The sequence below is a fragment of the Hoplias malabaricus genome, chromosome 8, assembly GCF_029633855.1.
Source record: "Hoplias malabaricus isolate fHopMal1 chromosome 8, fHopMal1.hap1, whole genome shotgun sequence".
Lineage (NCBI taxonomy): Eukaryota > Metazoa > Chordata > Actinopteri > Characiformes > Erythrinidae > Hoplias > Hoplias malabaricus.
In genome coordinates, this window is record NC_089807.1 from 1,213,976 (window position 1) to 1,240,000 (window position 26,025).

At 44.1% G+C, this 26,025-nt stretch overlaps 1 protein-coding gene across 2 annotated transcripts in view; it reads right to left on the reverse strand.

Moving 5' to 3' along the window:
* macrod2 (mono-ADP ribosylhydrolase 2) overlaps positions 1-26,025 on the reverse strand; it is a 1,000,902-nt gene that overhangs the window by 25,657 nt on the left and 949,220 nt on the right. For both annotated transcript variants that reach the window (XM_066680090.1, XM_066680089.1), the window contains 3 exons: positions 22,545-22,619; positions 21,107-21,175; positions 7,020-7,085 (listed from right to left, as the gene is read on the reverse strand). In XM_066680090.1, the coding sequence (XP_066536187.1) occupies positions 7,020-7,085; positions 21,107-21,175; positions 22,545-22,619 (210 nt within the window). The remainder of the gene's footprint in view (positions 1-7,019; positions 7,086-21,106; positions 21,176-22,544; positions 22,620-26,025) is intronic.

The window sequence follows — 26,025 nt, forward strand, 5'->3', positions numbered from 1 at the left end:
CTTTGTAATCGATAGACACCGCTAATACAAGTGTAAATCCATTGTGTTGATCTTACATTTATTGTTTATTTTACATTTAAATGTCCACAATTAAAGCTTCTGCCTTAATAAGGGACAATGCTATTAGTTACAGCACTATTACAGTGGTATGTAACAAATAAAACTCTAGGATTCCTGTTTCTGTTGAATTCTTCAGTCCATTACAATGCGTCACACCTGTAGTTTCTTGGAAACTGCGCCACGAGTGTGAGGTTAAAAACAGCATCTCGTTGCTTTGTGAGATTGTACTCAGGCGGCTGATGACTTCGCCTGGCCTTGGAGCCTCAGGCCTCCGCTGATTTTTAAAAAGAAGCGCTTTTCGATTAACCCACGGAGCCGCGTGTGAAAGGGATTCTCGGAGGTGTGGGCCGCGTGTCACTGGGCTTGATTACTTGCCTCCTCCTGCCCAGGTTTCCGCTCTGGTTTGTTTGCAGAGGCCGGAGAAGCTTGTAACTAAAGAGCACGAACACTCTGAGGCCACAGTTCATGTTCTGACACTCTGAACATTCCACAGCGGTAAACACTGCACGCTGGTTTAGGGGTCTGTGGTTAGCCACATTTTCAGCATAAGTGCTGTACAACATAAATTATACTGTATAAATATAGGTAAATACACTGTTGAATCAAAGTAGACCTACACCTTCTCTGTGTGAGGGTGAGATACTTGTAGACACCTCGTAAAATGGGTGAATTCAGCTCCTCCCACTTTGGATAGTGTGTGAAATGTCTACAGAAAAAAACTGAAGCAGAATGAGACGATCTGCTGTAGCTACTACAGTGTTTAAGATCATATCGTCCAATGCCAAGCTCCTAGCATCCAGCACTGGGCCGTGGAGCGGTGGGAGTGTTCTCTGCGGTGATGGAGCTCTGTCCAAATCCTTTGAGATGAGGTGGAGTAGTGTTTGTGATCAAAAACACTTAGTGTAAGCGTTCTCATGAGAGTGGAGACTGTTACCTCATGGTGTTCTCCAAACACGAGTCTGTATACAACTAACGAGAGCAGCGCAGGTATTCCTAACATTGGATATGATTGGCTCTGGTTGGTAGTAACTGTACTATCACTGAGCAAGCTCCTGTCCACTGGTGGCGCTGTTTCAATAAATTCACACAGACTCTCTGTTCTGATCCTGAAGAAGAGGCACAGATACAGTGCTGTAAAGTGTTGTGGGAGAACGTTACACAGGAGACAGTCCTGCAGCTTTTCACCTTCTGGACCTTAGTGTTATGGCTGAGGGTTAAGTTTTAGGTTTAGACTTGGGCTAGGATTAGTTTAAAGGTTGGGATTTAGGGTTGTGGTTAGGATAAGGTTTAGGTTTAATTTCAGTGTCAGGAGCATTGTTAAGACTTTTTTTTACTAACATTTAAAGGATTTTAATGGTTTACAAACCTATTTATTATATAGTTAATAATTAGCTTATAAACACCTCAAATGTCATTAATTATTCTTTGTAAATCAGAGATAGAAAAGGCAACAGTGACCTCTTCTGTGTCTAACGCTGACAGTGTCATAAAACTTAAAGACAACGTCAAGATAAAGACTAAGCTCGGGCCTGAGGATGTGAGTTTAAAAGACACTCTGTTGGTGGTTAATTGCTTAAACTAATTAATAAATCTGTGCTGGAGTTGACAGGGTTAATGTCGACTGATGGAGGAGACACAGTGAGGTCAGTATTTGGCGAGATCTGAGGTTTAACTATAGATGGATGTGGGTTCACTATTTGGCAAACAACACGTCACTGTTAACCCTTTCTGTCTGTGTTCTAACTGATTATTAATGAGTGTTGATACATTTAAAAACACATTTAATAACCACCAATAAACAGATTTTAAATGATTTATAAACCTTTAAAAGTGTATTATTTTTTTCTCACACTGATCAGGTGACTGTCATGTACCTCCACGAAAGGTGAAATACATTTAGTACACATTGTACGAAGCGTGGGAGTGTGTTTTTAATCAGAGAAGAATGATTCCACACGGATCCTCCTCCACCCAAACACAATGTGGCTCCAGTGACAAGATTAAACAGTTCCTTTTGTGTCAACGAGCTTCGAGTTAGAAATGACTCACATGGAATTACCGCACGCTTTTGTCATCCGCAGATAACGAGACCTCAGTGCGTTTTAATATCACCGCCGCCGTCATTGCAGTAAGTGCATCATGTGGAAATGGGGATGAGCATTTTGGCTGATTTCCTGTCGAGGCCGACTGAGTCACTGAGAGACGAGTATCAGGGTCCCGCTGATGTAAGACCGTGTCACTCTTGAGTTGTCTTGCGTCTTCAGCGCAGGGAGACGCTGTGGGACGAGGCGCACACTCACTGAAGTGGGAGTCCACTAAAGCACCCTCGGCAGGCTTTTTATTAAGGAATCCAAAGTGAATATTCATGGGACGTGATGGTTAAGTCGGACTCGGTGGCGGTGCTTCAGATCACTCTCTTCTGGCCACCTCAAAGCTTTTGTGGCGCTCGCTTTATTTCAAGACCTCTGGGGCGAGGTGAGGGCGGCTGTGGCTGTTTTTGATGAGCTTTAGATGTCGACTCGTCCGTCTCACAAGGAGATCTGGAGTCTGAGCACTACCCACGGTGATGAATGTGCTCTGTAACTGTAATGGTCGATTCACAGCACGTCTCGTAAAACACTTGGCTCATAATTGTGTTGTTCTGTGTGATGTGTGGACACTGCAGCTGTCAGTAAGCAGGTGTTTGTTAACTGGCTGGATGTTGTGTGGATTTTACATCTTTGTTTTTGTGCAACAGCTACAACACAGACAATGCAGACGAGGTAGAGACATATTTAAATATCTCAGAAATAGTAACTTTACAGGAGAAGGACATACATTTTTAACATTTGAATGGAAGTCAGTGTTTTGGAGCATTTCTATTGGTCAATCCTCATGTCATTTTCACACCTTTCACACATTTACTAAAGAACAGTAAACAAAAATTTGGAAACATACAGATAGATGTTTTCACTGGACAGCGAAGGTGTGTAGACTCCCCTAATCAGAGGAGTTTACGTAACTCTTCACTGAAAAAATGATGATGGCCCAGAGGGAGCAAAGGAACCAGGTTCTCTGGAGTCATAGAGAACATTTGGGTTGGTCCACGAAGGGCATTAACCGCTTTAAAGGCCCTGTAGACAAACCCTGAGAACTACTTTTCATTCATTCATTCATTCATCCATTGTCTGTAACCCTTATCCAGTTCAGGGTGGGGGTGGTTCCAGAGCCTACCCGGAATCACTGGGCACAAAGAGGAAACACACCCTGGAGGGGGCGCCAGTCTTTCAGAGACCGACATACACACACCCACATTCACTCACACTCACATCTACATACATTTTTAAGTCGCCAATCCACCAACGTGTGTTTTTGGAGCGTGGGAGAAAACCAGAGCACTCGGAGGAAACCCACACAGACACAGAGAGAACACACCACACTCCTCACAGACAGACACCCAGAGGAAACCCACGCAGACACAGAAACCGGTGTCCTATGTGTTCATCTTTTAAGGTGGAATGGTGGGGAATGGAGCTGAAGTGTAAATTGTCTGTAAGTTCTTATTCACTGTTAGAATTCCCAACTCATTTAATTACACACGGCTCTTTCTTTGTCTCTTGCCTGGTGTAGACCAGAGGAAGATGGGTTGCCTGTTTGAGTCTTGGCTCCTCCTTACTCTCTGAGAGAGATTTTCCTGCATCTGTCGCCTCGCCTTCAGGAGCTTGAGGGGTTTAAAGATTTCTAAAGCTGCTTTGTGATGACACCTGCTGTAAAAAGCCCTCTACAAATAAAAGTGTATTGAATTAAAAGAATAATTATCAATATTTTCTGAGATCACACAATGCGTGTTAGTGTCTAACTCTATGTCTTGTCCCCTACATGTTGAATCATTGCTAATGCTCACGTCAAAATAGAAAGCATCTCAAATGTGAAGCTTTTACAAATACAGCCTTAATGCATCCACCGCACACAGACACCGGCCAAAGCTGTGTTCACTTTGACTCTGGGAATGAAACCGATGAACCGTGTTCTCTCTCTCTGTCTCTCTCTCTCTCTCTCTTTCTCTCTTTCTCTCTCTTTCTCTCTCTCTCTGTCTCTCTCTCTCTCTCTCTTTCTCTGTCTCTCTCTCTCTCTCTCTCTCTCTCTCTGTCTCTCTCTCTCTCTCTTTCTCTCTCTCTGTCTCTGTCTCTCTCTCTCTCTCTCTCTTTCTCTCTCTCTCTCTCTCTCTCTCTTTCTCTCTTTCTCTCTCTGTCTCTGTCTCTCTCTCTCTCTCTCTCTCTTTCTCTCTCTCTCTCTCTCTGTCTCTCTCTCTCTCTCTCTTTCTCTCTCTCTCTCTCTGTCTCTCTCTCTCTCTCTGTCTCTCTCTCTCTCTCTCTCTCTCTCTCTCTCTCTCTCTCTCTCTCTCTCTCTCTCTCTCTTTCGCCCATTATTTGTGAGATGCAGTCAATTTGTGCTGACTAACAATACATAGTCTACCCTCCACTATCTCTTAAATGAATGGGAGACGGCAGATCTAATTTTCTGCCTGTCTGAGTATGAATATGAGTTACATATTCCACACCCATCCCCAACATCCACCCACCCTCGCTGGGAAAAAGAAAAAAAACACCTTTGAGATGACTGGAGAGAACTGAGCACATAAAAGAGGCTTTAACAAGCTTTCAAACTCTCATTATTGCAAAGTGCTTTTATTACAAGTGAGGATATTAAGTAAAGGGAGAAAGCTTGCTCTATTATTGCTGAGAACTCATGCCCCACTGCCTGAAACCTGACGACTGTCACAGGGAATGGAGTGAATCATCACCAAGGCCTCGGTTTCATACGAGTAAATGGAAATTGAGATCAAAAACATGCATGTTACAGATGTAAAGGACTCCACAGCGATCTGTGATTTTAAACCGTCCTGATTTCCCAGTTGAAATACACAACAAATGCTGCCTCTTAAAGGGAACGTCTGTGATTGTGAGGAAGTGCTGCGTCTTTTAAGGTGGAACGGGGTGTTTAAGGAGAATTAAGACTGTATCTTGTTGGTGTCTGAAGTGTAAATTGTCTGTAAGTGTTTATTCACTGTTTGAATTCCCACAGAAACTCATGTGTAACTCGAGCTGTTTAGTTTTGTAGCACTTTCGCTCTGTGTTTACTTTCATGCAGTTAGCGCTCTCCTGAATTTAGAGTCAGTTCCACCTTAAGTAATGTAACTGTAACAGCAAAAATAAGTCAGTGTGACCCCCCTATGGAGCAGGAATAGAGCAACATCCTCATCTCGGTTGGTGCTTTTCAGCGTTTGGAGTCTCTCCGTTGTCTAAAAACCTCCAGATGGCGTTTCTCTGCCGTGAGCAGAGAGAGAGAAAGCCTAGCACTGGACCCAGACACTTTGTTTTTTTACCCATTTACAGACACTGGGGCTTCGTAAACACATTAGAGCGGTTTCCAGAGCAGCACATGGAGAGGACACACACTCAGAGCTTTATACACAGGGTTTTATGATTAAAATCATGAACTTGGCCTTTAAAGAATGACGTATGTTATGTGTGAGTGTCTGAGGAGCGCTGGACTCACTGTGGTCATGCTTGGGATCTTAAGAATGTTGTTGAAGAGAAGTTTGCAGTGGTGGGTTTTCTGAACTTGTTTTTTTTACAGCTCAATGATACATAAAGAAAAAGTGATCTCACACGGACTGTAATTAGTTGTAGTCCCAGTGCATTATGCAGTAGCTGTGACCCACATGGCTTTTCAAGCATTTTTAATTCTAGTGCTTTAATATTCTTCTGTATACATTATTATCCTAGAACCAGACCCAGATAGCAGACAGGTTTGGGCCTAATCTTTGACACGTTTTTACGGCTCTGGTGAGTGTTGTGTGGGTTGGATATGGGCAATTTGTTTCACAACACATCTGATCTCTGACCCATTGAAGGTGGAGCTCTAAGGATGAGTCGAGGCGGTCAGATTCTTCCTGAGTCAACTCTGTCATTCAAGGTGAAATGTGGGCCATTAGAGAACTGCAGATGTGCCACATCTGGCCCAAAGTTTCACTACTATCTGTGTGGCCTTAAACATAAATGTTCCTGAATGGCTCCTGTAGAGTTTTGTGAATGTCCTGCAAATGAATGTCTGGGGCCCTCTTCCTAAACGTGTGTATGTGAGTGAATGAGTGAGTATGTGAATGAGTGAGAGAATGATTGAATGAATGAATGACAGATTGTGACAGTGAGTTATTGACTGAGGGAGTGAGTGAGTGAGTGATTGACTGAGTGAGTGAGTGAGTGAGTGATTGACTGAGTGAGTGATTGACTGAGTAAGTGATTGACTGAGTGAGTGAGTGATTGACTGAGTGACTGATTGAGTGACTGAGTGAGTGAGTGAGTGAGTGAGTGATTGGCTGAGTGACTGAGTGAGTGAGTGACTGAGTGATTGACTGAGTGAGTGAGTGACTGAGTGAGTGAGTGAGTGAGTGAGTGATTGGCTGAGTGAGTGAGTGAGTGAGTGACTGAGTGAGTAATTGACTGAGTGAGTGAGTGAGTGAGTGAGTGAATATGAGTGAACGACTGAACCAGTGAGTGGTTGCATGAATAAACATGTGAATATTGATTTATAAAATTACTAAATATTTGTGAGAGAAAAATCATTGGGTTGCCATCAGTCAGTGTGTTATTAGAAGTGTTTTAAATAAAATCAGGCACATTTTTAAACCCAACGTTAAACATCAAAAAGAAACAAACACTTAATCAGTTAAACCCAACAAATAAAGAAATAAATGGAAGATGTGAAAATACAGATATAAACATGATATAAATATCATGCCCCTTTAATCCCAGTAACTTCTAGTGCATCACCAAACTAATCCCTGTTAAATTACACTTTGGTCCCCACTGTGTCTGACTGTGAACGTCCTCATTATCAGACCACACTGATCATCACAGGTAACCTGTTGAATTTATGGATATGATGTGTTTATGGTGTGTGATAAATTTACTGACCCTCCACGTCCATGACCTCTGATTCTCCTTGACTTTCTTCCTCTTTGTCCACATCCTTGGCTTCTTCTGTGTAAAGAGAATCACACACAAACACAGCTGACTCAACAGTAAAAGTGCAGGGCGTGGGAAACTGGGCACAAGAAATAAACAAATAAGCAGCAAAATAATTTGGGCCATTTTTAATCAGTTCATTCCTTGTGAAATTGTGACAAAAGTATGGGAAGTTTTATCAGTTATGAACACCCACAGTTTGTTAAATCTCCATAGAAAACCATTAATGAACTGGGTTCCACTGGAGCAGCCATAAGTCACCATAAACAATGTCAAGTGTAAGCCAGAGGAGTGAGAACTACATACGGAGTGATGGAGCTCCCTCCAATAACTTTGGGATGAGTTGGAGTGATGATTAAGATTCAGAACTAATCCTCCATCATCATCACCTGACCTCAGTGATGTTTTAATGGCTGATATCCACTGAATCCCCACAGAGATGTCATGACAACACACGAGACAGCCGTGATTTACAAACAGTGAGCTATAAGCTTCCATTGACCCCTTTGGGAAGAGAGTAGAGCACCAATCTCGTTTTGTGCTTTTGCCTGAACTGTTGTGTTTGGTTTCTGTGAGTTTTATCACGTCTGGCATTGAGGAAAAAGCAAAAGGGGACATCATGGAGCATGACAAAGCTCCCTCGTCACATAATCAAGCGCAAACGTGAAAGCCCCCTCCTTAAAAATCATCACTGTGCTCATCAGAGTGTCTTCCCCAATCTATTCCTTCTCCACTCCCCCCCCCCCCTCCCAGACTACAGCCTGAAAGGAAGAGGGCTTTGATCAAAGAAACCTTCAAAGGAACGGGTTGCTTGCAGCTTATTTGAGCATGATCCCCCCCCCCCACCCCGTTGCTTTGATGCTAACAGGGCCGGAGGTGACTCTGTAATGGACGACAGACACAATAGTGGCTTGGTTTTTCTCCAGAGCACAAATGAACACGAGGATCCTGTGTGTGTTTGAAGTGTGGCGTTCATCATCGGGAGCAGATGGACAGTGAAAGTGTATAGGCTCTATGTGCTTCAGACGCTCCTACACAGGAGCAGGTCATTATCTCAGCCATTTACGTCAATATCCACCAATTTACTGCCTGTCTGCTGCTGTCCATTCCTTCCAGGTCAATCCGTAAACACACTCGTCCTCAAGAGGAATTCTTCTGGGGATTTCATAGAAGTATGTATTGATTATGTTTCCCTCTGGCATCAGAACTCACAGACAGAGAGAAAGAGCAGTTCTGTGGTTCCAGATGAAAGCTGTCAATAAATACTGACCTTTTACCACTGCCATGATATTCTATTTATGCCAAGTATATGGAAATTAAACTGCAAAAACACCCACAACTGTGACACAAACATATATTCAAACATGAACATCCATTCTGATTTCAGCCATGTACTTAACAGCATGCAGCAATGTGATAATACTGATATAACAGTGTCACTGGAGTGGAAGATGTAAGGAAAATGAGTAAATGTTGTGCTTTTCCTGGCTGTTAGGAATCTGTATAGTCCTTAAAGCAACCTGGCCGAGGAGATTCATGACATTTTGTCAACTACAGTAAAAACAGGAGTCTGTGCTGTTTAAATTCTGTTGGTGCTTTAATTAATGGCAAAATATTTAAAAAATTGTCACTGTCATGCCCTCGTCCTGTCATATCTGTTTTCCCTGCCATGTGCTCTCTCAGCACATGGCTGTCTGTTATTGTCCATGTCTTCGCCCTTGTCCCGCCTTTGTTCCTCCTCCTCATCCGTGTCTCATTTGTTACCCTGCCCTCTCATTATCTGTTCCAGGTGTGTCTCGTCTGGTAGATTTACTTAAGTCCCTTTGTCTCGCTTCCTCTTATCGGTCATTCGTTTTGTTTCATATTCCAAGTCATGTCATTTCTTTCCTCCAAGTCTTGTTGTTTCTCTTCCAGTGTTTCTGTGTCTTGTTCCTTAGTCCGGTATGTCTGTCTCTGTCGTTTCCTGGTTCCAAGTCCTAGTATTGTTTCGCTCTCCACGTCTAGGTTTGTCTGTTTAGCTTTCCCTGTCTTTGTTTCTCCCCATCTAGTATTGTGGTGTTTTGCTTCCTTTATCGTGCTGTCATATTGCTTAGTCCGGTCTGTCTGTCTCTGTCATTTCCTCGTTTCATTTTGTATATCTTGTTGTTTCTGTAGTTGCCTGTCTTTGCTTTGTTATATCTTTTGTTTAAATAAAAGTACTGTGTTTTAGCGTGTGCGTCTGTCTCTTGTTCAAAATCTGTCGGTGTGCTAAAGCATTAATATTTCCTTTAACTGGAACCAAGGGGACAAGGCCAACTCCTGAAAAACAACCCCACTCCATAATCCCCCCTTCCACCAAACTTTACATTTAGCACAATGCGTCCAACAAGAACTGTTCTTCTGACAACCGCCAAACCCAGACTCGTCCATTCAATCGACAGACAGAGAAGCGTGATTCGTCACTTCAGAGAACACATCTTGACTGCTCTAGAGTCCAGTGGCCACGTGATTTACACCACTGCATCCGACACTTCTCATTGTGCTTGATGATGTAAGACTGGGATGCAGCTGTTTGGCCGTGGAAATCCATTCCATGAAACTCTCTACACAATGTTTTTGAGCAAATCTAAAAAGACATATGAAGTCTGGAGGTCTGTAGTGACTGACTCTGCAGGAAGTTGGTGACCTCTGCGCTCTTAGCACCTCAGCATCTGCTGACCCCACTCTGTCATTTTATGTGGCCTGCCACTTTGTGGCTGAGTTGCTGTTGTTCCCAATCACTCCCACTTTGTTATAATACCACTGGTGGTTGACTGTGGAGTGTTTAGTAGTGAGGGAATGTCACGACTGGACGTGTTGCACAGGTGGTGTCCTCTCACAGTATCACTCTGGAATTCACCGAGCTCCTGAGAGCGAACCATTCTTTCACAAATGTTTGTAGAAGATGTCTGTATACCTAGGTGCTTGGTTTTATTCAGTTGTGGCCATGGAAAAGAGTGGAACACCTAAAAAGAGTTTATAGAATATTCCAGTTCCATCGTTTTGAGGCATTACACTATAAACAGAAGAATATAAATGGGATTAAAGGGGTTTCTAACAAAGGGTCAGTCTCTTTATCATGAAAAGCCCTCATAATGCTGTTAAAACATTCTCATATTTTACCACAGTACAGCAGTGTTGGAATGCACTTAGGACAATCTTATAACATGAACTTTAGCTGTTGCTGGAGCATGAGCCTACACTAATATTAAAAGTCACAAGAAATGTAAGACAAAAGCCCTTTCTTATAACTGAGCTAACACCATTTTCCTGAGAGTGGCTCAGGGGTAAATTCAGTTTTCACTGTCAAACCTCAGCCCCTGGACCAGACAATCTCTAAGGCTTCATCACTTCATCAATGGCCTTCTTTGATTGGGGGGAAACAGTCAATTACTGAAAGCTTTATCCCTCCCACCCACTTCTCTGGGGATGAATGGGGTGGAGACTTCACAAAGATGAGGTCAGGATCTGAAGAGGGGAGCAAACGGTTCAATAAAGAAGGGTAAATATGTTGTTTTGTTACAGAGCTTGAGGAAATAGATCCCATCGAACGCTCCTGTTTTGGAGTGAAATGAAAAGCCAGACGTTGTACAGAAGCCCATGGTGGATGCCTTAAGGCTATATGTAGATTACGGTGACAGCTCTTCCTTTTGATTTATTCACATTCACAGCTGCTGAGGCAAAAATGAAAGAAATAAACAATCTCATGAATAAAGCTCTGAAAAGTGTGGGGGCCAGAATGTCAGGTCTGAAAACCTTTACATGGTCCATGGCTCCTTTAGTCATCACAATTACTTATGTCCTTCACAACAAGGCTTTTTAAAGGTTTTTAAAGGACTATCCTCTGAAAGGTTCCTCTGTGACCTGTTTGCTGTCTTCCACAGTGTAGATCTATGTTATGTTTCCCTCTTTACTTTCTGTGTTAAAGGTTTGTAAAAACATAAATAAACCAATAGAGATACAACAACTCTGGTCCTGCTGCACTGAGAACAGTCCACCGACCAAAAACATCCAGCCGACAGCGTCCTGTGTCACTGATGAAGGACTAGAGGACGAGCGACACACACTGTGCAGCGACAGATGAGCTACTCTCTCTGACTTTACATCTACAAGGTGGACCAACGAGGGAGGAGTGTCTCACAGAGTGGACAGAGAGTGGACACAGGGTTTAAAAACTCCAGCAGCACTGCTGTGTCTGATCCACTCTACACCAGCACAACACACACTAACACACCACCACCACGTCAGTGTCACTGCAGCGCTGAGAATGATCCACCACCACATCACACCTGCTCTGTGGTGGCGTGTAACTCAGTTGGATGCTGATATGTGGACTGGAGGCGTATTTAAGTATAAAACCAATAGCATCTGAAGACTTGTTTCCCCTCGGTGTAGATGGAGGATGTGATCAGGGCACAGAAATGCAATTATTCCCTACAGGACAGTCATCTATCAATATGAATCCAGGGAAATAACAAACATAAGAACAGTGTGTAGACATCAAACACTCAAACGTTGCCAAGCTCTGGAAACCATCTCCGCTATGTGTTGTATCTTTTCACGCGCCATAAGGCTGACAGCAATTTGGTGCCATGGAAAGCTCCTGAAAGTCACATCTTTGCTCCTTTAAGGCACTAAATCCATGTTCAATTAACACCATGCATGTTTCTACAATGCCTCTCGTACCCGATATTGTACTCTGGTGTATTTATTCTCTTGTTTTCTCGCTCAGCTTTGTTCCCGCGTGCTTGTGAAACACATTTGGCATGCTCATTTAACATAAACAGCAATGTCGCCATGCCAGAACTCCAGCCAGCCACAAATAAAGGACAACACTTGGCACAGACACGATTTAACTGTGTTCAGAATACTTCAGCCTGCTCTGAAACCTTATTCTGGTTGGCTGACGAAGTGAAACACAGTTCCAAACATGTAAAAAAGATTGCTGAAAAACTCACTGGTGTGAACAACAGCTGACAATATTTGCCTAACACGTGGAAGCTTCCTTCTCACACAATTTCCTGAGTTTGCCAGTTTTCCAAAATTGCTCTTTATCACTTTATAGCAGTGGTTCTCCATCCTGGTCCTGGTGGGACACTGCCCTGCATGTTGTAGTTTTCTCATCACTCCATCACATTCAATTCAGCTTTGGGCGAGGGTTCAGTCCTTTACATTCTCACACCTACGGACACGTTTGAGTCTCCAATCCACCTACCAACGTGAGTTTTTGGAACGTTGGAGGAAACCGGAAGACACCCATGCAGACACAGAGAAAACACACCACACTCCTCACAGACAGTCACCCGGAGGAAACTGGAGCGCCCGGAGGAAACCCACGCAGACACAGGGAGAACACACCACATTCCTGATGGACAGTCACCCGGAGGAAACCCGTGCAAACACAGGGAGAACACACAGGGTGAACAGCGAGCGGCTCATCATCATTTAAAGGAACAGGAGCTGAAAGTGCTGAAGAGGGAGCAGAGTCACTTTAAAGGCATTTGAAGACTAATATCTTAAATTATATATATATATAGAAAGGCATTTAAATATTTACAAATATGTTTAATATCCTGTGCTCTAACTGTACCTTATGGAGTGCTATGTGCAGTCGTTGCTAATCAAAAGTTTTACACAAAATAAACGCAGGTTTGGATTAAAGATGGTCATGTGATGTCATTAAAAAAAAAAAAAAAAGAAAAAAAAAATGATATTTTTAAACTCTTAAACTGCTGGTTTTGCTTGGTGTCATGGTCCTAATAAAAGGTCAATGACCATTTTTATTGGAAATGAAAAGAAGTAAAGTAATTAAACAGTAATTTTGGACTCTTTTCCAGTGCTCTAAGTGTTATCCACTTTAACTCCGAGGCAATAAATCAGTGTACACACCCCTCCTCTCCTCACCAAAGTTAATTTTCAGCGTTAGGATCATGGTATTATTACCAAGAACGGCTGCCACCACTCGCTTATGGAATTTTTAAGTGCGCAACTAAATCACCGCGAGCCCTGTGCACATTTCGACTTAATGAACAATAAAGAAGACGTACGGCAATCAACAGAGGTTTATTTCTCTCTGCAGCAAGACCGAGTGTGCCTGAACACACTCTAATCCTGTGAAATACTGGCGACCAAAGCTAAATTCAAAGGGGCAGTGGTCTTGCCTATAGCCCATAGGTGACACCCACCCTGACCATCCCGAGGCTTAGCCGCTCTCAGATAGCGCAATATATTTTATTAAATGCTATGTGGATAGATAATAAACTCTTCTTTACAGTTTCCCCATCTGCTGCTGAGGCCCATATCATCAAAGCATGAATGCAGGAGCACCTCGGAGACCCAGTGTGCTCCCGTAAGTCCCATACCAGTCAAAACATGCAGCTGTTATTAGTGGAAAGCAGTTTTTTGATGTGTGCTCTGGCTCTGAAAACGTTGTTCTTGATTTCACCAACAGTGTGACACTAAAAGAATCACTGAGTATTGTTCTCAGACTCAGTAAATGATTAGTTGCACTAGAAGGACACAGTGGGACGTCTGAGGTATGTGCAGTGTACTGATGAGTCTAAATTTCTAATCGGGACTCTGAAGTAGAGAATGCTGTAGGATTCAATGCAGATGCAGGAAGACAAGGGAACATCTGTCTGCAAAGTAGCTGAACTCAACATTTAAGAAGTTATGTCAAAATCTGATTAAAGAACAGTTCCAGTTTTGTGCTGAGGTGAAATTCAGGGCTTTAGATGGCTTTACAATGCCTTAGAAGCACTGTGATTAAGGGTGAATCCCAATTTTTATTCCCCACCCCTCCTCCCCATTGTTTTTGAGTGCTCTCTTGTCCCTTGTAGCTGAGTCCCCTATGAAACAGGGTGACTCTTCAAGACCCAGAATACTTCATTCCCAGGCGACTAGCACTGCTCTTTTTTATTTGTATTCTGGGTCTTGAAGAGAACACTTTTTATTTGTGTTCTGAAGACGTATCAGGGTCTTGAAGAGTCACCCTGTTTCATAGGAGACTCAGCTCCAAGGGACAAGAGAGCACTCAAAAACAGCTCTGCACCAGTCTGCAGTGATATCAGAGGAGCTGCTGGACTTTAGTTACATTTAGGGCCTCATTCTCCTTCAGAAGAGTTCCACAATCAGAGATTACCCCCCTCTCCTCACTCTTCTGTGACATGGAGCTCAGCTCAGATTCTGTTCTAACTTCCAGTTCCACCTTAAATGCTGCAGTAGTGTCAGGGGCCAGAATGTAATTTCTTCACTATTTAAGGTGGAACTGTACATTTACAGCTAACTACAGAGTCATCAGCTTCTCCTTGTGCTGTTTTCTGCTCGTTCTAAAGTAAAGGCCATAATCCACTGACACTACATTAAAATAATTTAATACACTGGGGATCATCATAGAGTTTAAAGGAGAAAATACTGACATCTGTGGGTTTCTTTGGGTGCTGCACAGCATTTTGCCAGTGATTCACACGGCATCAGAACCCTCCGTTTGGAGAATGACTCTGAAACATCTCAGTTTGAAGGACTATGTCGCCCTCACTCTTCACCCCACCCCTCTGTCCCAACAAGAACCGAGACCCCCACCCCTAGAGGGAAGAGAGAGGGGGAGGGGTAAGTGGTAAGGGGTAACAGTTCAGCTGATAAATGTTTATTAGAATTATCATCATTACAATGTTAAACCTAATGCAAATGACATTTTGAGCTCAGTTTGCATCTTAAAGCACATGGACAGAGAGTTATAACTTTGCCGCCTCTGGAGCTCCACCACATTCCAGTTGATGTAAATAAAGATCCCACAAACACTTCCGAGAGAGGCCCCAATCATCTCATCCTGGGTCCAAGATAACAAACAGCTCCAGACTCAGCAGCCCGAGCTTCATGGTGCAGAACGACAAACTGGCTGAGTTAATCTCCTTAATCCAATCGACCGGTCGTTCCGCTCACTGAAAATGAAACTGGAGTCTGAACTCCACCCCCGCTCCAAAAATAAAAGCCGGACCTGAACCCAGCTGAGGCTTGAGAAAGTTCTCTGAGAGTTTGAGGACATCGGTGGATTGGAGGTTTGATGCTGTTATGTTCTTTTCTGATTTCTCACATTCAAAATAAACATGAACTGAAAAGGAACAAATTTAAAGAACATAATAAATGAGTAGATGAGCATGAAAAATAGATGCTTCCTGAAATTAACATACTACCACCCCCTGTGGCTCAGATAACACTGGGGCAAGTCAAAAAGAATAGGATTTAAAGGTAACACTGTTTTTGTGGGTTTGTTTACATTCAGAAGCATTGAAGGTGGAGCGGTGTGTGAGTAAGAAACATCTGTATCATTTAAGGTGGAGCGGTGTGTGTGAGTAAGAAGCGACTGTATCTTTTAAGGCGGAGCGGTGTGTGTGAGTAAGAAGCGACTGTATCTTTTAAGGCGGAGCGGTGTGTGTGAGTAAGAAGCGACTGTATCTTTTAATGTGGAGCAGTGTGTGTGAGTAAGAAGCGACTGTATCTTTTAAGGTGGAGCGGTGTGTGTGAGTAAGAAGTGACTGTATCTTTTAAGGTGGAGCGGTGTGTGTGAGTAAGAAGTGACTGTACCTTTTAAGGTGGAGCGGTGTGTGTGAGTAAGAAGTGACTGTATCTTTTAAGGTGGAGCGGTGTGTGTGAGTAAGAAGCGACTGTATCGTTTAATGCGGAGCGGTGTGTGTGAGTGAGAAGCGACTGTATCTCTTAAGGTGGAGCGGTGTGTGTGAGTAAGAAGCGACTGTATCTTTTAAGGTGGAGCGGTGTGTGTGAGTAAGAAGTGACTGTATCTTTTAAGGTGGAGCGGTGTGTGTGAGTAAGAAGTGACTGTACCTTTTAAGGTGGAGCGGTGTGTGTGAGTAAGAAGCGACTGTATCTTTTAAGGCGGAGCGGTGTGTGTGAGTAAGAAGCGACTGTATCTTTTAATGTGGAGCGGTGTGTGTGAGTAAGAAGCGACTGTATCTTTTAAGGTGGAGCGGTGTGTGTGAGTAAGAAGTGACTGTATCTTTTAAGGTGGAGCGGTGTGTGTGAGTAAGAAGTGACTGTACCTTTTAAGGTGGAGCGGTGTGTGTGAGTAAGAAGTGACTGTATCTTTTAAGGTGGAGCGGTGTGTGTGAGTAAGAAGCGACTGTATCGTTTAATGCGGAGCGGTGTGTGTGAGTGAGAAGCGACTGTATCTTTTAAGGTGGAGCGGTGTGTGTGAGTAAGAAGCGACTGTATCTTTTAAGGTGGAGCGGTGTGTGTGAGTAAGAAGTGACTGTATCTTTTAAGGTGGAGCGGTGTGTGTGAGTAAGAAGTGACTGTACCTTTTAAGGTGGAGCGGTGTGTGTGAGTAAGAAGCGACTGTATCTTTTAAGGTGGAGCGGTGTGTGTGAGTAAGAAGTGACTGTACCTTTTAATGTGGAGCGGTGTGTGTGAGTAAGAAGCGACTGTATCTTTTAAGGTGGAGCGGTGTGTGTGAGTAAGAAGTGACTGTACCTTTTAATGTGGAGCGGTGTGTATGAGTAAGAAGCGACTGCATCTTTTAATGTGGAGCGGTGTGTGTGAGTAAGAAGTGACTGTATTTTTTAAGGTGGAGCGGTGTGTGTGAGTAAGAAGTGACTGTATCTTTTAAGGTGGAGCGGTGTTTGTGAGTAAGAAGCGACTGTATCTTTTAATATGGAGCGGTGTGTGTGAGTAAGAAGCGACTGCATCTTTTAATGTGGAGCGGTGTGTGTGAGTAAGAAGTGACTGTATTTTTTAAGGTGGAGCGGTGTGTGTGAGTAAGTAGCGTCTGGCTCTTCTAAGGTGGAGCGGTGTGTGTGAGAAAGAAGCGACTGTATCTTTTAATATGGAGCGGTGTGTGTGAGTAAGAAGCGACTGCATCTTTTAAGGTGGAGCGGTGTGTGTGAGTTAGAAGCGTCTGTATCTTTTAAGGTGGAGCGGTGTGTGTGAGTAAGAAGCGACTGCATCTTTTAAGGTGGAGTGATGTGTGTGAGTAAGAAGTGACTGTATTTTTTAAGGTGGAGCGGTGTGTGTGAGTAAGTAGCGTCTGGCTCTTCTAAGGTGGAGCGGTGTGTGTGAGAAAGAAGCGACTGTATCTTTATCCAGATGGAAGCCCGTACACTCAGGGTACAATGGGTCCTACTGTGGTTAGATGAGCATAAATATAATGTAGATCATATACTAAGGCCGGGGGAGACCCCAGGCGAGATTTTAGGGGCCACCTTCATGGTTTCCTCGATCCATTAGAGTTTAAACGTGGAACTCTCTTTAAACTAATGTAAATTAACCACATTCCCAGCCCAGCTATATTTAAACATAAGGCACAGTCGCTGCTGCTGCTATAAAAAGTTAATTTGTGCCACACAGACACCCAGGAGTTTCAGAAGAGAAGTCAAAAGAGTTTAGCCAAGAGAAGTAAACACATAAATAAGTGAACAAACACTTAAATAAACAATAAATGTGGCTTCCTGCGGGACATGGAGGGAAGTTTAGTTTTAGATATTTTTAGGGGCTCAGAGATGTGTGTGAAACACTTGTTGTGGTGGAGAAAAATACTGTGCTTTACCTTCAACACTGCTAGAGGCTGCAGAGAGAGAGAGAGAGAGAGAGAGAGAGAGAGAGAGAGAGAGAGAGAGAGAGAGAGAGAAAGAGAGAGAGCGCTCTGGGCATTTGGGTAGCTTCACTGTTTTTCCATACCTGTGCGTGTGTGTGTGTGTGTGTGTGTGTGTGTGTGGGTGGGTGTATTGCTAGTGGCTGACCCTCTTCCTCCCACACACTCATATACACCTATCTACTTGCCTTTTTTTGCCCCCCCTCCACTACCTCAGCTACCCTGGGGCCCAGTCTTCAGACATAACCTACATACAATTAACAGATACCTGACTACAACCTGCACTTCAGTTTCCTTCTAAACGTCTTCTAACATTAATACTGTTATCATCAATATTAATAACTCCTGCTTCTACTAATACAACAGAAAATACTTCTGCTACGGCTTCAGATTTATTAAAAATACTTCTACGACTAATGTTACTACGACTATGAATACTAATGCCAGCAGTACTAGTGCTTCTGCACGTACAACAAGAACTACTACTGCAAGTAATACACAATTAAAAGTGATGGTTCTACAAGGGTTCTTTAGTAAATAATATGGTTCTATACAGAACCGTGAGCACTTTTGCATGATTAAAGTGTTTGCATCGTGAAGGGGTTCTTCAGATCAATGGACAATGTGCGATAGATGGTTCTCTACGGCACCTTTTAGAAAAGGGTTCTATACGGCACCAAAAATGGTTCCTCTGTATTAACAAGCTTCACACTGTCACAATAGAGGAACCGTTTCTGGTGCCGTAACGCAATAGAACCAAGTGTTAAGTTTAGATTTAATAGTGGAGAAAGTGGAGAGGTGGTGTGTTGGATGTGTGAGGGAAGAGAGTTCCAGAGTCGCGGAGTCAGTTCAGAGAAGCACCCTCAGCGTACCCATGCAGGTTGGAGGGTGACACTGAGAAGACCTGCGAGTGTGAGGGGGTTGTAGGGAATAAGGAGGTCAGACAGGGAGGAAGGGACAAGGTTATGTAGAGCTTTGTGAGGAGAATAATTTTGAATTGTCTGCTGTATTTCACTAGAAGCCAGTGGGGATGTGACAGGACGGTTGTAATATGCTGAAGTGCACGGTGAGGGTGAGGAGGTGAGCTGCAGGTTCTGGAGTTTGCAGAAATGGAAGTAAGTCATGTCAGCGTTAAGAAGTTACCATAGTCCAGGCGACTAGATGTGAATAAATGATTAACGGTCTCTGCACCAGACTGAGAGAGTGACAGTCCAGTGTTTCCAGTGTTACAGAGAAGGAGAAAATTGGTTTTAACAACAGACTTGATGTGTGCACTGCGTGAGAGAGGTTAATCAAAGAGAACGCCCAGTTTTCGGACCTGGATAGGTGACAGAGTTATGTTGTCGATGGAAAGAAAGATGTCTAATGTAAATCTGTGTGTCCTCTGCATAACAGTGAAAGTCCAGCTCAGAACTATTTGTCATATGGCCAAGAGGAAACATGTACACAAGAAACAACAGAGGTCCAAAGACTGAGCCTTGAGGGACCCATTGAGTAACCACAGACGTGTGAGAAGTATGTCCACCAAGGGGGACAAACTGTTTTCTGCCAGTCAGATATGACTTAACCTACTCCAGGACAGTGCCCCAATGCCCAGGTCACGCAGCCTTGATATGAGTCGATTAGCAGAAGGATAAAAAAGAGCACCAATATCCGCAGACACCAGGAAGTCATTGGTGACCTTTATTGAGGCAGTTTCTGTGCTGTGGATGAAATAGGGATTCGAATGGTAATACTGGAGTTGGCTAGCTTTATATTTATTTATCTTCCTCCTGTTTTTCTCATGTCTCGAGACGTTCTGTTCCTGCTGCTCTCCAGGTGTTGCCCTGATCCAGCCCCTGACCCTGTGAGTCCTGTACAAGATCTTGGCCTTGTCTCACCTACAGCGCTATGCTTGGCCGTACATGATTATCCCAAATTAACTCTGCACCTGCTTTTACCCTCCCACAGAATCACTGACCGCCTCCTCCTTCCTCAGACTCATACATCACTAATGTACTACATTCACATTACTATAACCCCTTCATCTGTCATCATTTCTCTTTTACTTCTGTTCTGTTCTCTGTTGTGTCTCCGGTGTCGACCCGAGGGGGATGGGTTCCCCGTATGAGTCTTGGTTCCTTCCAAGGTTTTTATCCCCGTGTGCTGAGGGAGGTTTTCCTTGCCACTGTTGCCCCTGGCTCGCTCAGTGGAGGCTTGGACCCGGATCTCTGTAAAACTGCTGTTTTGTGACGACTTTGTTGTGAAAAGCACTATATAAATATAATTGGACTGAGGATTGATTGATAACTTCTAATAATAATATCATGACTATTACTACTACTGCTACTAATATTCATTAATTAATTGCTGGTCCATTTCAGTGTTGCTGTGGAAACAGGGAGAGTACAAAGAGAGATACCACCTTCACCCTTGTCTTTAAATAAACAGCTGTATGATGAGCCTGTCATACGAAGGGTTAAAAGTCCTCAGTCCAAAGGCTGTTTTTGCTCATAATGAAATATAATAATAATCTGAGGGGTCATCATCAGCAAAACACATTTACAGTGGAAAGCAATATTTATTACAGCTAGAGATAGTTATATAAGTCTTTTATAATAATGTTTCCCTTCTTATGAAAAGTAAACAGTAATATGTTCAGAGTCTGTCTCCAGCGCACCACCTCTCAGCCAAAATGTTAAAAACAACCCCTTGTTTCTACACTCACTGCCTGTTCTCTCAGCTCCACTGACCACACCGGAGCACTCTGTAGCTCTACGGTTACAGACTGTAGTCCCGCTGTTGCTCTGCATACTTTGTTTGCCCCCTGTCACCCTGTTCTTCAACGCTGGTGGTGTGTTAGTGTGTGTTGTGCCGGTACCCCTCACTGAACATCCCGTACCCAAAAACATCCAGCCGACAGCGTCCTGTGTCACTGATGAAGGACTAGAGGACGAGCGACACACACTGTGCAGCGACAGATGAGCTACTGTCTCTGACTCTACATCTACAAGGTGGACCAACGAGGGAGGAGTGTCTCACAGAGTGGACAGAGAGTGGACACAGGGTTTAAAAACTCCAGCAGCACTGCTGTGTCTGATCCACTCTACACCAGCACAACACACACTAACACACCACCACCACGTCAGTGTCACTGCAGCGCTGAGAATGATCCACCACCACATCACACCTGCTCTGTGGGGGTCCTGAGCGCTGAGGAACAGGGGGGAAGAGGGTAACAAAATATGCAGAGCCACAGCTGGACTACAGTCTGTAATTGTAGATCTGTACAAGGAGGTTTTCTGAGGATTGAAATAAGATGGATTTGAATAATTGTGTACTTCTCGACATTTACAAAAGCTGATGATCAAAAGTGGCTCCAAAACATTGGTACGTTCGTTTTTAAGAGTGTAACCCTTGTGTATCAGACTCTTACCTTTCTCTCCCTCCGTCTCAGCGTCTGCTGCAGCGCTCCGAGTCTTCTCCTCTCCCCCGGTCTCTCTGCCTTCTCCGCAGAAGAGAAAGACGGATTAACAAATTAAAGGATTAAAAAACTCACCCCCTATCCTAACACACTCAGTCCTCAAACTCCTCTATTCATAATTCAAACAGGCCAACAGCCCCTGCCTTCTTTATTACCCCATTCAAATCCGGCCGCTCCAAATTGTATGGCCAGCAGGCAGCGAGATTACAGTTATCATTTTTAATAATGGCGCCTGGAGACAAATTTGAAGTCCGCTTGTGAATGGAGAGAGGATATCAACGCCCCGCTTTGAATAATCTATGGAGGGCAAAGGCAAAGCAGCAGAGCAGGCCTTTAGCTGAGGATGCTGTTTATCAGGCAGAACACACACACACACACACACACATAATAATACAAACACACACCAGGCTTGGCTATGCCTCAGACGTAAAATATTACATATAGAATATAGATTACATATAGCCAGAGATCCTAGGCTGCAGCGACCAGATACAGCCTCCGAGTGCAGCCAGGCGTCCTCTGTGTAAAAGGCATAACGAGGGGCGAGCAAGAGTCCAGAGACACGTCTATAATTAGTTCTAAATCATGTTAGCTCTGCTGCCTCCTCACAATAAAATAAAACACTAAGATAACACCAGAGAGGTTTGAACACAGCGAGGACTGTTTATAAACAACACACAGCGCGGTGTGAGAGTGTGTGAAAGTGTGGACACTCGACTGGTTCAGACCTTTATCCTGTTCTTTAAAATGGACACTAGGTGAACGCGATGCTGGGTTATTTTCTCGGACGTTAGACGTCACAGGGACTGTTTCACTACAATAACTTTAAACTAAAGGAGTAAATATGGAAGTATTCTGTGAAAAACAGTAAACAAATAAACAGTAAACAGTTATTTATTGGAGCAGTTAGAGGTATTACTCATAATACACACAAACAAAAACCCCATGATTCCACGGAGTGTGTGTGTGTGTGTGTGTCTGAAAACACACTGTGTTCTTATTAGAAAAACTTACTATAACGGAACCATGCCTAATGAGCACATTATCCAGGTCAGGGTCATGGTGGGTCCGGAGTCTACCCACACCCTGGAGGGGGCCCCAGTCCTTCACAGGGCGACACACACTCACACATTCACTCACACACACACACCTATGGACACTTTTGAGTCTCCAATCCACCCACCAACGTGTGTTTTTGGGGTGTGGGAGGAAACCGGAGCACCATACATTATGAATGTATTTATTTTGCTTTGCTATGTTCCCATCCCCCTGCAATAACTTTGTGCCCCCACCTCCACTGCTTTAAGTGATAAGGAAATACACATGCACATCTTTTGGGCTACAGTCTCCATCCGCTCACCAACATGACTGGGTTGTTTCTGACGCTCACCTGCATCACCCTCTGACTCTGCTGTCTTTTTCTCCTCCTCAGGTTTAGACTCTGCTGCTGGCTTCTCATCCTCCACTGAAACACACACACGTTTGACAGGTTCAACTTAGAGACTGTAGCTCGTCAGAAAATCACAGGTCCACAGTTTTTTTTCCCCCCCAAAACAAAACATAATTCATCGACCAAAACCGTAAAACAGAACTGAGCAGTAACTGGCTTAGTGCAGTCACATCCTCACAGCAATGTTCTGATTCGCACCTGCTCTGTGGGGGACCTGTGGGGGACCTGTCCTGGATGAATTGGGGTTAAATACAGTTTCTCTCTCTTCTTTTCCTCTGGTGCTCTTAATTGTCTCTATTAGCAACAACAGCTTCAGACGCCACATGCGTTAAGATAAAGTCATGCTAATTATTCGCTAAATGTTCAGTTAGCAGCACTATCGCTGCCTGATTTGTGAGCTCTATGACCTGGATATATCACACTAATCCATTGGCATTCTTAAACACACATTAGCAGCTCTATTTACTCCACTCTCCCGAAGCCAGCAGCATTTCCACTCATTAATATTTCTTCTACTTCGGAGTAAATCCCACTTGACTGCACTCTAATTTCTCACTGGAAGGCATGGGCAGGTATGCTGTCAGCAGGGGGAGTTTGCCAAAGCATGCAAATCTCGCACCTGGCCTTTCCAGTCCTTTTTTCTCAAGTCTTTGTCTCTTTTTTTTGTTTTTTTTTTTCTTTTGCTTTTTCATCTTCCGACTCTTTCCCATGCTCCATGGGGCAGCTGACAGCAAGGAGCCATTGTAACACACTCCCACACGAGCCCCCAGAGAGCTTCTCGAAGGCCTTATTGATCCAGCAGCAGCCGGGTGAGAGGAGGAGGCTGGACGGGAGTCCCTTTGCTTCTTTTTCAATTTTATTTTTTATTTATTTTATTTCCAAAGTGCCGTGCCCTAATGTGAGTTGGGCGAGCGTCCTTGCATGACTGTTCAGCGTCACGGCAAACCGAGCATAACTTAAGTACAGATTCGTCATGACCTGCCTCCTGCTGCCAGATAGCAGCACGCTGGGAGTGTGTGTGTGTGTGTGTGTGTGTACTCCTTAGTTGTGTGAAGATTAAAGCTTCCATTAAAGGAGAATCATTCAGGGGAAGCTTGGCGTGTCTGATGCCACACTATTGGCTGGCTATTGACACGGCGGCCCACCCATCCGACCCCAGCTTTCTTTTTTGAAAGAGGGAAATCTGTGCTTCCTCCACTGGCTCCGGGTGAAAGATGTGTGTGAAAGACAGACGGTCATTCCCTCGGCGAGCTCCACAGAGCTCTGACCACAGAGCCTAGAGGGGCGCTCCATAATTTAGTATGTGACAGTGTAGCGTGAAGGCTTTGTAGAGAAATTCGGCCAACATTTCTGAGCCGCTGCAGAACTGAGGCACAGTCTCCTGCAAACGTCAGGACCGGCCTGCTCAAAGCACTGATGCACTAGAGGCTGAGTGCATCCAAATCCTCACAGCAATGTTCAAACCTGTAGTCAAGAGTGTAAAACATTGCTACATGATTAGACCTCGAGGAGTTAATAGCAGGTGATGTATCTTGTGACGTTTCTGATGTCATTTTTAAAAGCTGGGGTTTGACATTAAGGTCCTTGATGTTAACGCTGGCTGAAGGGTATTACACTGTTTTGGGGCATTTGACTGAAACAATGAGAAGCTAAATCATGTGATGAGCTCCACCCAGCATCAGTTCTGTTGATGAGAGTCCTGAGAGAAAGGCCAAGGCACGGTATTTCACAAAGGAAAGCACTGGCCTCTGCTCTGATGGTGTCAATTCTTTACTAATCCCACAGTGGGGAGATTTTAAATGTTACAGCCACAAAGTACTCAGTAACAAATAGTTTAAACACTTAGTAATTAATGTTAACATAATAGAATATAAAAATGTAATAGAATATAATAGAAAATTATAAGAAATATAAAAACCTCTGAAGGACATTTACAACTAAATGTATGTGACTATTTTACATGGAAAATGCACATTGCATATTTGTGTAAACACTTACGGACACTTTTGAGTCACCCGGAGGAAACCCATGCAGACACAGAGAGAACACACCACACTCCTCACAGACAGTCACCCGGAGGAAACCCACGCAGACACAGAGAGAACACACCACACTCCTCACAGACAGTCACCCGGAGGAAACCCACGCAGACACAGAGAGAACACACCACACTCCTCACAGACAGTCACCCGGAGGAAACCCACGCAGACACAGAGAGAACACACCACACTCCTCACAGACAGTCACCCGGAGGAAACCCACGCAGACACAGGTAGAACACACCACACTCCTCACAGACAGTCACCCGGAGGAAACCCACGCAGACACAGGTAGAACACACCACACTCCTCACAGACAGTCACCCGGAGGAAACCCACGCAGACACAGAGAGAACACACCACACTCCTCACAGACAGTCACCCGGAGGAAACCCACGCAGACACAGAGAGAACACACCACACTCCTCACAGACAGTCACCCGGAGGAAACCCACGCAGACACAGGTAGAACACACCACACTCCTCACAGACAGTCACCCGGAGGAAACCCACGCAGACACAGGGAGAACACACCACACTCCTCACAGACAGTCACACGGAGGAAACCCACACAGACACAGAGAGAACACACCACACTCCTCACAGACAGTCACCCGGAGCAGGACTCTAAATATAAGTTAATTAATTATATCGTATAATTATAACCGCGGCATTGTGCTGAATGTATAGTGTGTTAATAGACAGTGTGGAGTCAACGTAAAAGAAATGAAAAACCCTCAAACACTGTCCTGCTCAGAGCTGTCTGAATGATTTCACATTCAGTTCCTGTGCGAGGCTGGGTTTTCAGATCCATTCCAAAGGCAGATGAATGAAGTGATCGTGATTTGCCTCCATTTTAACGTCTTATGAATTGCAAACGACGGCGGGGCACAGATGCAGGCGCTGACCTGTTGCTGGGGCCCTGCGGCCTGTAGGTTGCATTTTGGGGAAAGATGGAGCAGCTGTTTGAGTCTAATGCTTTTAATCGCTTTGGATTTAGGTGCTCTCTCTCGAACTCACAAACACACACACACACACACACACACAGACACATACACACACAGAGACACACACACACACACACTCATACTTTCATTCTCTCTGAAATGGGAAGAGAGAGGGCCAGGATTCATCAGTGTGCTTCCAGCTAACACCTGTGCCTGCTGCAGAGTGGTTTATACGACTGCTGCCAAAACCATCCATTTTACTCCCACATGCTCTTTCTCACAATCTAACACACACACACACACACACACACACACACACACAGGCTCAGCCAATGTGACAAATCATTCACATGAATCTACATGTTCAAAACAGAAAAGCATGAAATGGAATGCTGCACTCAGGAGCAGCTGCACATGAGGCTGAGATCACCATGC